The sequence below is a fragment of the Daktulosphaira vitifoliae genome, unplaced genomic scaffold (assembly GCF_025091365.1).
Source record: "Daktulosphaira vitifoliae isolate Bord-2020 unplaced genomic scaffold, ASM2509136v1 Scaffold_4, whole genome shotgun sequence".
Taxonomy (NCBI): domain Eukaryota; kingdom Metazoa; phylum Arthropoda; class Insecta; order Hemiptera; family Phylloxeridae; genus Daktulosphaira; species Daktulosphaira vitifoliae.
In genome coordinates, this window is record NW_026099575.1 from 32080274 (window position 1) to 32095242 (window position 14969).

General features: G+C 25.2%; 1 protein-coding gene across 3 annotated transcripts; it reads left to right on the forward strand.

Moving 5' to 3' along the window:
* The first annotated feature begins 1193 nt into the window (after positions 1-1193).
* Positions 1194-13436, forward strand: LOC126904241 (zinc finger protein 474-like). 3 transcript variants are annotated; one of them, XR_007703698.1, is made up of 7 exons: positions 1194-1338; positions 2896-3237; positions 5926-6524; positions 9593-9715; positions 10130-10248; positions 11411-11609; positions 12890-13031. XR_007703698.1 is itself a non-coding variant. In XM_050683056.1 (7 exons), the coding sequence occupies exons 2-7, from the start codon at positions 3159-3161 to the stop codon at positions 13039-13041; spliced, it is 1260 nt and encodes a 419-aa protein (XP_050539013.1). In that variant the 5' UTR covers positions 1211-1338; positions 2896-3158; the 3' UTR covers positions 13042-13436. The 3 variants fall into 3 exon arrangements, 2 of the variants coding, with proteins under 2 accessions (XP_050539013.1, XP_050539014.1); XM_050683056.1 differs by having other exon boundaries at positions 1211-1338; positions 10130-10237; positions 12890-13436; XM_050683057.1 differs by lacking the exon at positions 1194-1338 and having other exon boundaries at positions 2848-3237; positions 10130-10237; positions 12890-13436.
* The last annotated feature ends 1533 nt before the right edge of the window (positions 13437-14969 follow it).

A 14969-nucleotide genomic window follows, 5' to 3' on the forward strand; every position in this document is an offset into this window, starting at 1 on the left:
TCGCTCTAATAAAGAAAAAGACACTACTCTCCCTGATCAATTTTTAATAGAACATAGATATTTTCTGAACAAAATGAACATATTATGTAAAATAATGGATGTATCATAAAATATTATGAAAATCACAGTGTCCCTAGTTAATATTTTTATATTATTTATGGCGTCAATTTATACACAAGGAGAATAAACATTTATTTAAGCATTTTTTAATTTATAATTAAAATAGTTTAATTTTAATTAATTTATTTATTCACTTACTTTTCAAATTATTTAAAATTTCACTAAAAATTCTTTTAACAAGTGCCGGAAAAATATTTGCGAAACTATATTTTTTATGGCTTATTATAGTGTTAAATAACTATTCTTACATAGTTGAATGATGTAAAGTAAAAATGATACTGATTCATTTTTTTATCAATAATTTGTTTTTGGTTATGCAGCTCTTTCGGCTTGAATTTGTAATTATCATGTAATCTTGAACCACGAATAAGATTTCGATTAACCTTGTCATTCCACACTATTCATAAACGTCATTGCTACTCGAAAAAAAATGTAATAAAGACGTTAATTAAAAAATTATTTTCAACAATCGGATTATAAATAATTAAGTGATATTCAGTTTACATAGACCATTTTATATTTTAACATATGATATGTTCATTTATCATAATTTTACATTACTATAAAGTTATCATTGTATTTAAACGATGACCGTATGTCGCTGGTGTGATGCTACATTAACATATTTCACATGAAAAACAGTGATTATTCTTTTATTTATGCTTAATCGTTAGTTTTAAAATATTGTTTAGTTTTGAACTGAAGGAATAAATTCAATTATATTATGCGAGCTTAGCTGTTATTTTTATGAGAAATTAACACTGCAGTCACAACAGTAAAATTTAATATTTATACATGTTAAAAAAAAAAACTTTTTTTCTTAACGGACTAGCCACCCGTTCTGGAGTACCAATGGTTAAGAAACCTCTTCTTTGGGAGAGGCCGCTGTGGCCCTTAATGGGCATATAAAGCGATAAAAAAAAAAACTTTTAGTTGAATATTTTAAAGGTGTTATGTTCCAAACTGTTTATTTATATTGCTGTAATACCAACCAACCATATCATTGAGTATTTATGGATATCGGTAAGAAAAATTTATTGTTGGTGTTTATATGATGAAATTAATAAATAGATAAGTAAAATAAAAATAAACAATTATTTAAAACCTATAATATCAAAAAACTTTGTATTCAAATCATTTTGTAGGGTCTACCCTAAGTAGTTGGGATTAAGGCGAGGAAGAAGAAGAAGATTCAAATCATTTTGTAGGGAAATTTTGGTAAAAAAATTACAATGAAAGAATTAAATGAAAAACTTTATTCAGTTCGTCATTTATTTTCTTTTTAAAAAATACACTGAAAATGTCTTGGAAGTAAACGATTTGTACGACTTAATTAGTTAGATATATTTTTATAATAGATTTTACATACAAATGCGATTCTTTTAACGTTAACCACTCGATTTCTCTTAAAATAATTATATTGATACAACTATCTTTAAATTATGAGTTTCATATATTTCTCGATTTCTCGATTTATAATTTATTAGTTATTTTTTTAATTTATCCATTATCCCTTATAAGGGTGTCAAATTTATTTTTTTTAAAGGAAGCATATATATTTGACTATCATAGAAAATGAAAAATAATCTAATTTAAAAAACATCTGATCGATAACAACTTTTGACCCATTATTTCAAAGTTATTACTATTTCTAGGCCGCAGCTTTCCACCCACCAAGGTATAAAAATGTTAATAGTAAAAGTACTGGTTCAAAAGTTGTTAACGGCCAGTCATTTTCTTAATTAGATAATTTTCTATTTGATAAGTTAGTTAAATATGTATGTTGCAATTAAACAAATTAAGTTGACACTCATAGGTATAAAAAACCCAGCACAGGGGGGTCGCGGCACAGTGGTGACGTGGCATAGTTGGATCAAGTAAATGATATCTGACAGTGATTAAAATCACTATCAAAAATAAACGCTTCGATGCAAATCTTTAGATAGTGTTTAATTTTAAAAAAATTGGTGTTTTATTCCAAAAGCTACTTGATCTGCTGGTTCCTTATTAATATCCTGATTAAGGTAAAGTATGTCGAATGAAAAAGGGTTTATTAAAAAATATTATTTCTCATAAAAAAATTGTGTGGATCCATAAACTTTTCAATAAGTTATAGCATTATAAAGTTAAATATAATATAAATAATAAAATCGAGAATTTTCACACGAAAAAAGCATTCGGTAGCCATTTTCGCCATGAAGACAAGTCCAGAGGTCAAATTTTTTTTTTTCAAATTAAAGTATATTACATTAGCTTTAATTTAAGATATATATAAAAGTGTCAGACCTTCCGGAACATTTTCAAAAGTTATGTTGAAAAAGTAAATTTTTTGTGAAAAAGTTGTCATTTTAAATCCCCCCCTGTGGGCAGGTTAAGTGTCAGATTTACAAAAAAAATATACCAAATGATAAGTAAAGACATCAAGCATCTATATAAAAAAAAATTATATTGATATGTTCATTTTTGAAAAAGTTAGAGCATTATTAAGTTAAAAATATAAAAAAAAATTATTTTACAAAAATAGTAATTTTTTATTAACTTTGATGTCAACTTTCACGCAACTCATTTTTTCTAAACCTTAAAATATTAAAATTTTATTTTGAAGGGTTTAATAAGTTTTACAGTTTATTTTATCAAAAAGTTCATTTTCATTTATAAGGATTTTTATTTAAATATTTACCAAAGTTCTGGGAATACTTTAAACAGTATTTCGTAAAATTTTAAGTTTTCTGTAAAAAAAAAAAACAATAATTGATCTCACATACAATTTTAAAGGCATTGAACAAGAGACTGCAAAAAATGTCGCTCATTGTGTGCTATGCACCGGCAACCAGATAGCGATGAAGGTCAGTAAGTGGCATTCTGCGGATGGTAACCGTTGGCTTTCAGTTGTGCTTTGCGTGCAACCGTCGTCTGTTGTGTTTTGTAATGCATTAATAATTTAATAATGTCTTTATATTCATTGAATAGTATAAAAATCGAACAAATGTTCTCTTAACCATTTTTAATAATTATCAATTTTTTTAACTATAAAGCAAATGGAGAAATCTACGGAGACCACCAACACCATGAAACCAAAAAAGTTTCCATCTATTCTTAAGAAGATGATGATTTCGAGTTAGTTCATTTTTTCTTGTGTAATTCTATTTTAATTAAAAATTCCTTACTCTCATATTTACATAGTTGGATTTGATAATGTCGAAGCTTTACTTAGGTTTCTCTTCATTGTAGGTAAATAATAAGGTTTTTTTGTTTTCATTACAAACGTTTGAATTATTAAAAGTTCTGTGTTTTAAATATAATATTAAATCAAACAACATTTAAGAGGTTGGTAGTATAATATAAATAAAGAAATTAGTTTAGTAAGGAAAGAAATTTTTTTTTGCAGAAATGTCTTTTCTAATAAAAAATTATTATTGTAACGAAATTAGTACAACTAAAATTACTAATAAGTTCATATTTCTATGTTTTATGACAACATATTTTATATCATTTATACTTACATACATTTTATGAGAAATAATTTATCACTTTAAATTTCTTAAAATTTAATGAAAGAGTTGTAGTATAAAAAAAATTTCATGATAGTACTATAATAAATGGGTTCTTTACTTGGTTTGCTTTTTATTTTGATTTGGTTATGTTGTTCGCCCAGAATTTAAGTTATGCCATTACATAACCTTTGTGTTATTTTAAACATTTATATATGGAAAATCAAGATAAATACAAATATTAATAGTAATTTGAATTTTGATTCTTAAAATATAATTAATTTTAAACTTATATTTTATCATAGTTTTCTGCATGTAACATTTTTTTAATGGGAAATAAAAAAATGTATCACAATTGAGTAATTCTTCTTGAGATGTCAAGCGCTGACCCGCCAAAACTTGAAATATTTGAAATTACAAAATTATTCTAGAAAATTCAATGTTATCTTAATGCATTGTTTTTTTATGTTGTTAATTTAGTGCACAAAATTATAGAAATTTAACTAATTATGAGTAATTTTCGTGTTTAAATTTAATTGAAATATATTTATTGATTTTTACCTATCAACAAACCAATCGTCGTCTATAGCAACTAGTTTATATGTATGTACATATTTTTTAGGGTTACCAATCATAATTATTAGATGAGGTTATTTTATTTTTCGGTACTAGGTCAATACGCCGTAACATCTAGTAGATACGAAGTATCTACCAGGGGAACCATTGGGTCCGGACCCCCTTGGATATAAAATCATAGTAGTGGGAGGTAGTAGAAGAATGATTCTCCCTGCTACTCTATATTCTAAAAGTTATCTGAACCACCCCCTCCCATAAAAATTTCTAAATACGCCATTGCTGTCTACACTTGTATTATTTTTCAGATGTGACAGAAAAATGATTATTATTTTCCAACTATTACTTATAACTCATTATTACTATTAAGTTATAACGTTAACTTATTGACCCAACTATGACGCGATCCCACTGAGCTGAATAGATTTTTACATAAATAAGTGAAAGGATATATAAAAAAAAATTTATGAATTTTGAATATTATTTTCCTATCTATTATCTAATACTTGGCTCCGCCACAGACTTATGCGCCTTCATTATACATATATAATTCATTATATATATACGTATGAGGTAATTAATGTATATGGAAATATATATGCATGTAAAATTATCATAAGTATTCAATCAAAAATTGCTTAGAAACAAAATTAATTTTAATTAAAAAATGTTAATTAATAATATATTATTTAGTATTAATAAATTTTAACAACATAAATTAATTTTCAAACTATAAGAGGTATTATCACAAATGTAAGGCGATGTTGTTGCATCATTTACATAGATAAAATTAAATTAATAAAGGATTTACGACTTGAATTCTCTATTACCCTCCAATGTTACAGTTTTATATTTTAAGTAATCAAAATTCATTTTGTATTAAAATGTGTATTAATTTTCTCAAACAATATTCAAAATTCTGACGTAACTATACAACTGTATAGAAGTAAAAACTGAGCACAGTAGGATCGTGGCATAGTTGGAACAAGTGTACTTATCACTGTCAGATATCATTTATGTATAAATGACACTAATAGTCATTTTTAAAACGCTTCGACCCAAATCTGTTAAATTTCAAAAAAATTATCATTTTTCCAACTATCGTGGGATGGTTTTTTTTAAATTTTATAGTATACTTTAATAGAATTAAGATGAAAAAAAAATTTACATTCGTGGGTCTCATTCAAACCATTACTGTACTTATGATTTTCATTAAATTTCATAAAAATTATACTATAGAAAAGCTTTTTGTCTCTTGTATAATCTATTGGAATCAGAGTTTTTTTTTTAAATTAAAGAAGAAAAAGATACTGAAAATGTCATTTTTTACAGTAGAATAATTTTGAGATATTTTTTCATAAAATTGATGGTTTTTCAAATTTTGCTGACGATAGGTTCAACTAGATTAAAATCAGTCTCAAGTGAGCTCTGAAAATTTTTGTAAATAAACATAAAAAAAATACATCATGTTAAAACTTTCTTATCTTCGTATCGAAGCTAAAAGATTTAATTAGATACACAATTTTACTGTTTATTATGTTATATTTTAACTTATGCTAGAATTATATTAATCACAGTTTAGATTGGCAGTAACTAAAATAATGTTTTACCTGTACGATTATTTAGATATATTTTTAAAAATCACGTTAAACTTAATTTGTAATGCAAATCGAATGGTAATCATTATTTAACGGTTTGGCCGTTTACCCATATGGTTTAAGTATTTGTTTTTTTTTCATAGGGCTGAAGAGTATTTCGAAAGATGCTAATTCGGCCGTGAAGGCACCAACAAAAAAAGTGTCAACAAACAATAAACCACAGCTAACATCGCCGCTTATTGCATCTACCAAGCACGAAAGTGTTAAAAAAATTGAACGGCCGAGTACAGCTGTACTGGACAAACCGCTAGTGTTAAATAAATTAATTGAACTGGATAAACCGTTGGAATTGGAAAGTAATCTGCAGCCTCCAGTCATAAGAAGGACAAATGTTATAAAACAACAACAATTAAACAATAGAACTTATCGAATAAAGACTAAAGATAGGAAAAGTGTATTAAGTTTACCAGAAGTGCAAGCTAAAGTACAACAGGCGGCTAAAAAAAAGAGTAACCTGCCGGTCAAGGTCAAGTCTAGTACTGTAAAAAAACAGGCACCACAACCGCCACCGCGCGCTCAACCCATTTCTGTTCCCACGCAAGACGAGGCAGAATACCAACTTGATAAATGGACACCGATGACTGTAGGCTCAGCTAGAAGAAAAAGACTGGTCCTTTGCTACCTATGCGGCAAGGAATTTGGTACGGCTTCACTGCCATTTCACGAGCCTCAATGTCTTAAGGTAAAGTAAAGAACACATTAATTTTTACCAATAAAAAGACGTTTAATTTTTTTATAGAGCATTTATAATTATAGCATATAAATACCTATATTATTAATGATATCAAAGGATTAAGGCATAGATATAGATTATTTATAGAAAGGTAAGCTTGATTATAAATTCTCTACCCATTATCTTTAATATTATTTATTTATATATTGATATTTATTTGATAACAAGAACAAATTTTTTGTAATGAGGATGTGAAATTTTCCTTACCCTATGCCCCTATTAAAGACAAAATATATTTATAAAATTTAATTTTGTTTTCGTTATTATTCTGGTGAGAAAATTCAAAAATTTAATTCATATCTAAATATTGTTTTTAGTAAAATTTTAAGTATCTAATATTTTTTTAAACAAAATACAATGCTTTTTTCCTCTCAAAATATTTTAAGTTTGTAGTATTTAATTGAGGTTTAAAAGATTGTATGTTTTAGTGGCCTTATATGACGTGAAATCATTGTGATGTTTATGAAAATGTCTATTTTTATTTTATTTGAAATATATAAATAATTTTTAGTAATATTTAATCTTTAATTTTTAAATAAAGTGCATTGGATTTATGTTTAGTATACCCATAGTTAATAATATATAATATAATATGACATTAAATTAACTTCTTTAAATGTTCATTTAATTTGTCTTAATTTTATAAACAATTTTTTTATCAACAGAATTTACTAAATTATCCGTACTTGTTTTAAACAAGTAGTCAATTTGAGCAATTCTATCTCTTTTTATATATGTGACATAAATCCACCTACTTAAATTGTGTCCTTGGACTTGAATTTATATTTATCGATTAGTTTAGGTTTTAGTATTGTTATTATTGTCATTGCATAAATACCTCAAATTTCTATCGATACAACCCTTTCAATTGATTATTCTGTAATAATATGTTACAATTGCGTTGTAATTCAATATCCTTTGTCTGTAAAACAAGGATTGATATGTGTATGTACATAGGCTTATTACTATAGATCTGAGTACAATAGTATTGTGTTATTTACTATGTCTTTAGAGTCAAAACATATCCAGGTCAATTTAAGTTAGAAATATCGGTAAAATAATAAATCTTAGGATAAAAAAATTTACAAATAGTTCAACTTCTTCATGTTAAGTATTGTTATATTTATGAACTATTACGGCCCACGATTTGCGGGTATGGATGAGTATGAGCTATGCCCACATATTATGAATAAAAATCACTTTAATTTTAAATTTAATAGGCACATGATGTGTATCAAAAATAGTGTTTTGTTTCTATCTCTGAAATAGGTTAAACGTGGGAGACGTAAACAACAATTATTAATATCGTTTATTTTCGCCCCTTTCGTCCATGTTAATTTGTGAGAATCTTATTTTATTTTTGTTTGACAATGTGTATTTTATATCATGGATAAAATATAATTACTTCAGCGAAATAGTAAAAAAAATAATGATAATGGGCGTGTGCTCACCTGGTACAGGATTTCCTTCATCCAGGAAGTCCGTAATAAATTTATAATACGGTTTTCGGAGCGGTACTATAGTCCTATTGTTCATAAAAGGATGTCATATACAACTAGTGGTTGGTTTTAGTTTTTGCAATCGTAGCCTATGGTCTAATATATAGAATCAAAATTAATTCAATGTATAATTTAGTAAAATTATGTATTTAGAGTAATTAAAAAAAATTCAATGTGAATCTGCTTTTATAGTTGACTTTTTTTCAACAAATAAAACTAACTGCCTAAAAATATTTCACAAAACCATATAATTAATTACAAAATCATCAAAATACTATAATGGACTTATACTTCCTTGTTGGAAAAATAAGATAAGATCTATCTTTGAAATATCTTTTTTAATGAAAAAATCCATTTTATTGCCGAGACTTCTAAAAATTTAGGAAAAATTTAAAACCATCAGTATTGAACATTTTATTAACCTTTTAAACATATGATTATTATAAATTGCCACAATGTGTCTTTAAAGAACACATAATACCAATTTGCATTTAATTTTAAAATGGACAGTTTTGTGGAAAGAATTAACTTACATAAAATAAAAATAAACTTAAATCATTTATTAAACAAAATTGCTATTGTCTAATTTCTTAATTTTATTAATATAAATGTATTTTAACTAGTTAGTTTTAAAAAATGTAAGTTACGGTGAACTAAAAAATATATATTGGGAGAATTTTTTATTAAATAATATATTTTAAGTTGAGCAAACCACAATGTAAGAATATTTAATCTTAGTCGTGGTTAAAATATTACATCATTGTATAATTAAAATTAAGCAACTCGTATCTTATTTAGTAATTACCAGATTCAATAACAACCCACAATCGTGGGTGCTAATTTTAAAATTGATTAATTTTAATGGGTTGATAAAAATGTCAATAATTATTATATCAAAACTATGAAATGTAAAATTTCTTTTTTTTGAAGAAGACTTAATTAATTGGATTTTTTAAAATAAGTAAATTCTCTTAAATTTATCTTTTGTGTATGATTTTCTTCATTTTCAAAATATTAATACAAACTATTTTGTTAAACAATCTAAAATTCTTTAATTCGTATTTAATGTGAAAATTAATATAATGTTTGATTAGTAAAAATTCTTTATACTTTTATAACTTTAATTTAAAACAAAATGAAATAATTGTTATTTATTAATTATTTTATATAATAATACATAAATTTATATAATTCATATTTTCTATCTGATGATATTAACAATTGTAAATATTGCGAAATCCGTTGTTATTACAGTCCGAAAATAAATTAAAAAGTAATAAGAACACTAACGTCTGAGGTTTTTTTCTGGGAATATTTTTTTACCTATCTCGTTTTATATAATTGTTGATATACTCGTATCTATTAAAAATGGCATGAGTAAGTCATAACTGTTTAGTCAACTTAGCGAAAAAACAGAAGTACTAATTTTATTTTAATAGACATCTAAATGGATTTAAGCAATGTCCAAAAGACTATCTAGACTATTTTATTAATGACCAAACTCTATATTTTTTTTAGAAATGGATCGTGGAAAATTCTCAGCTGCCAGAACATTTACAAAGAGCAATCCCACAGAAACCAAAAGAAAATCAAATAGGTTCATCTGATGATTGGAATCGGCTTGCATGGGAAACTACTCAGGTATATTTAATATATGACAACCAAAGTTATGAATAAAATTCAACATGCTTAAGTTCAATAAACCGAAAGCAGCATCGAATTTGGGTGGGTAGAATGCATGACTCATGACGTGGTTTATTCATTTATGGAATAATCAACTATTATAAATGGTTGTGTACATATTATTCTATAGAATGCATTCCTACTCCTCGCAATATTCTACTAATACGCCTAAACTTTAATTTAACGTATTTAATACATAACAAGTATCCCTCAATAAACAATGACTTAACTTATTTTTTAATACGAGTCTACGATGACTACAAGATATTTTTTCTCTGTATAAAATCTCAACACCCTATTATCAACTCGCATAATTGATTAAATAAATTTAAATACAAATATAATGTCTAATAGTTTACTCAATTATTTTAGTCAAATTTAGTGCCATGTAATTTTTGCCAACGTAAGTTCCTAGCAAATAGACTGGATGCTCATACCAGAGTTTGTATTGAAGCCAAGAAAAAATATATGTCTCCAACAGTAAGTAAAAAGTAAATAAATATATTTTATTTTATTAAGTTATACAGTCTAATTAGAGTGGGACGTAAAGTCATTTAGTCAAGTATTTAAGTAAAGAAGCTATAATAGGATTCATGAATATATTATGGTATTAATATATATAGTATGTTCAGAAAGTGAGGAAACAAGACAATTGTTATACAACAATGAGAACAATAGAAACCCGTTTTCTTACTTACTGAACTCTCTTTATAAACATTTATTCCAATATTTAGATTTATGAAACTCTTTGAAAAATACCAGGGTAGAACTTTGACACTTTAATTTATTTCATTTCAAATAGTTCAATAATTATAGAAAATGTGTTTCTACTTAACTATAACAATTTTTTAATCATTACAAAAAAGAAGTTACCTAGATATGTTTTATATTTCTATGCTATTAATTTTTTTTTCGTAAATTTTAAGAAAAAAAATTATTATTTCTTATTGAACTAATTTTTTGGACTGTAATACGTAATTTATTTTTAATTAAATGTTTTGAATAAGTAAATTTATTTAAAGTTAATAATAATAACTACTGCAAACCCATATCATTTTTAATAAGTTATACTCATTCCAAGTCTTATTAATTATAAAGTTAAAAAACAATAATAGGGCTTATGTCTACGTAGCTTTTAAATGAGTAAATTCATTGCGGTTAAGTTTTAAACTGCATTTATATAAATGAGTCGCATCAACAATACAATTACCAGTAAATTATAAAAAAGAAGTATTTATTGTCTTATAAATAAAGTTGGCTGGCGATTATGAACTATAAAAGGCATGGGTAAAAATCAATGTCGTCATATGCTAACATTGTATTTCAAACAATTGTAACAATTCATCTGAATTGATATTACTATACTGGTTTTAATAAAAGATTTTTTAAGTATAGTCGGTAGGTACCCTCGAAGTTTACTCATCAATCAAAATAGTTTTTTTTACTATACTCCTTGACATGAATCGTAGAACTAAATATTATTCTATAAAATGTATTTTATTTCGTTTATAAAACTCGTTACATACGACGTATTAGATTTGTATAAAAGTGCATGTTTAAAAAAAAAAAAAGCTCTTTCTATTGTAATTCACAGCCATAAAATATTGCATAAAGACACACTGTGAATTGATTGTTTTTACGACTATGATTTAGCTCAATATATCGTCAGCTATGGATAAGAAACCCAAAAAGAAACCACAGCCTTGTTATGTTTGTGGTCGACTATTTGGTTCTGCATCAATTGGAATACACGAACCACAGTGTTTAATCAAGTGGATTCGAGAAAATGATAATTTGCCATCACATTTAAGGAGACCAGTACCTATTAAACCAGAAGTTGTTGTTAATTCAGGTATCTAAACAATATATTATTAGGACTAGGGTCTAGTAGGGACCGGCGGAAATACAATGGTACCAATATTCTTAATAACGAATCAAATTTATTTAAAGTTATAATTTATCCTATTTGGGTACAATAGAATATAACTTTTACTTGATTCAAATGGAAATTTCTTCAATTATTAGAATTTTCTATAAAAAAAAGTTTTCATAGTAAATTGATAATAGTTCACCCGTAGTATTATTTGAAGTGTACAGAGTAAAAACGGTAATAGTCTAATTTAATATAATATACATTAAAAATCATGAAATAAGTTATTCAAATTAAAAAAATGTGTTAAATATATTTATTTATAGCTTAAATATGCTTTTATTCATTTATATCAAAATAAAGGTACTTTAAATAGATTCCATTAAAGAAAATATAAATAGGGTAACTTGTCTAATCATCCAACAATTAAATATTTATTAAACCTAAAATTAAATAACACATTTTTCATTGCAAATAAAATTCTAATTTTAAACATAAAATTAATAATTTCATAATATCTAAAATTATAATACTTTTAGCGATATAAAATAAAAACAAATCAACTAGATTAAATCTTAGTTAAAGCAAATTGTAAATACCCTATAAATGAACGGTATTTGAATTGCTTATAGCATATTTAAATATCAAAATCAATAGGGTATGTATTTTAAGTATGTGAAGGATGTTTTATTAATATACACAAACACAAGTTGTATCCACATGTGCTACATACTCACTGTATGTATTAAAATGATTGTAACTCAACACGAATTTACTGAAAAATTGTTATCAATTCATCAAATTTTTTTATAATAAAAGCTCTAAATAATTGTAAAATTAAAAAAAAACATTTTATTTATTATTAAAAACAAATAAAAGAATGCTTTTCACGTAGTTTAAGAATCCAAAAATTGTTAAAAAAAAAAAAAATACAATGAAATTTACTATAAAGTTATAAGTTGTTATATCTATTCCGCCTGTATATGAAATAATCCATAACTTTATCAAATTAAATTTAGAGCTGATTAAAAAAAGAATTTAGTAAAATAAAAGCTTTTAAATGAAAATGTTCAACTTTTCAGAAGGTTGTGAATTCTCTAGTATTAAATTTTTGGAAATTTTACAGCTCTAGTTATATACTAGATACTATCTAATATTTATCTTATATAGATACTAGTAACTTATATAAATTAGTTATATCATACTGTTAATGTGTCATATCTATGTGCTTCAAGGTTATTCTATGAAATTTATTTTTACAGAAACGGGTAGTGTGGATCAAGAAGCAACAAGAGAAGAGTATTGGAAGACATATTTATCTCAGTTGGTTCCATGTGACAGATGTCAGAGGACTTTTGATCCAAATCGTCTAGAAGTGCACCAACGAAGCTGCAAAGGTTCAACTATAAAATGAAAAATAATACTTAAACTATAATTTTATTTAATCCCGTTAAAATATAACGGCGGTTCCAAGATAGTCATGGATACTATTCATAAGCGTTGGGTAGTGTAATGTCTTTTTAGCGAATACATTTTTTTATTACCCTCTCTATAAATACATATTTGTGTAAATTTGATTTTTTAATTTTTAAAGGTTAAGCATTTTATTATATGTGTTAAGAACTTTTACCATCAAACGTATATGAACCTACTATAATTAGTTTTTAAAGAGTTGTAATATTAAAAAATGTATTTATTTAAAAAATGAGTATTGGTAAGGAAAATTTTGACATAGTCATTCGAATTTTTTTCGATAAAAATAAAAAATATGATCAATGATCGAAAAAATTTTCAAGAAGTTAACAAAGCTAAATAAATTATTATACAAGATATTTTAACAATTGCATTATTTATTTTTATTCAAATGGTTGTATAATTAAGCTTATTTAATTATTTTGTATTTAAAAGTGTACAAAATAATTTTAAAAATAATGAATATAGTAAATAAGACTTAGTCCATTACCCAGGAGCGTAGGTTCAGAATATTTATGAGGAAAATTTTAAATAGAGTTGGAGGTATTCAATATATCGAAAAATACTGGTATAAGAAAATTTAGAAATTAAAAAATGATCGACCTTTCAATTACTTGAATCATCATGATTCGATATTTATCATTAATAACGGTAATTAAAATTTATGTTTTTAGTAAAAATACACGATTTATTCGATTATTTGATGTTTATTAAGAATAATTATTAGTTAGATGAAATCTTATCTACAGTATTGTTATGAAATTGATGGTAATGATTTAAAACGGCGTTTTTATCAGTTACTAGGGTTTCCATAGTGACCCTCCGTATTGCATCGTTTACTCGCGCGGAGTATATTCTTACCAAGTTTTGTTTTTTCCATAAATTGTAAAAGTAAATCATTATAACGTCTTTTAAAGACATCCGTGATGGACTTAAATTGTTGTTTATAGAACAAGTCTAATTTATACATACTCATACTAGATAACTAAAAAATTAAAATCAGTATAATTAGTTCAATTTTTTTTAATTTGTAGTAAATTGTATGAACTAAAGTTACAATGACTTTAATTTAATATATGTTTAAAATATGAAGTATTTCCTAAACATTATCAAAAGTCAGCTTCTTATGCAAAATATATTATTTTGATTCACCTTTGTAGAATGGTAAAGGGTCGAATTTTCAAAAAAATAAGCTCTATTAAGGGGGTATATTTAAGATGTCCTTTAAAAAGAAATTTAAATTTCAAAAAGTTACAATAATTTATGTAAAAAAAAAACTAAGTTTTAAGACTTTTAAAATCATAATTTATTTAGGATTTCCCTCATTTACTGGGAATAAGAAAATATTATTTAAATTTCAATAGTAATGTTACTTTAATCTTAATAGAAATTGTGATCTTTTGACGTATCTTTAAGTGAAATCAGTCCTGTAAGAGCTGAGAAAAAGTATTCATGGACACAAAAAAGTAAATAAACACATAGTAAAAATACCCTATGATACCCCTATAAGTTATAAGGGACGATTATAAAAAGTAATTAATAGCTAATAAATAGAAAAATATATAACTAAAAAAAAAAACTTATAATCTTGTATACATAAAACATTTTTTTGTTTGATTTTTATAGCTCTTTTAAAGAAAAGTTCGTGATGTGAATTATGTTTTGAACTACTCAAATAAATTATTGAACTTAATCAATATTTCAAATATTATATATTTTGATGTATAATACTCTTGTAATCATAGTGCAATATATAGATCAAGTTTTATCCAGAAAAACAGAATTAAGCAAATTAGTTTTTTGACTTTGAAACGAACTTGCAAGTCATTGATTTTACTGTTTGTTTTTTTAAGTCTGTGGCCACCATTT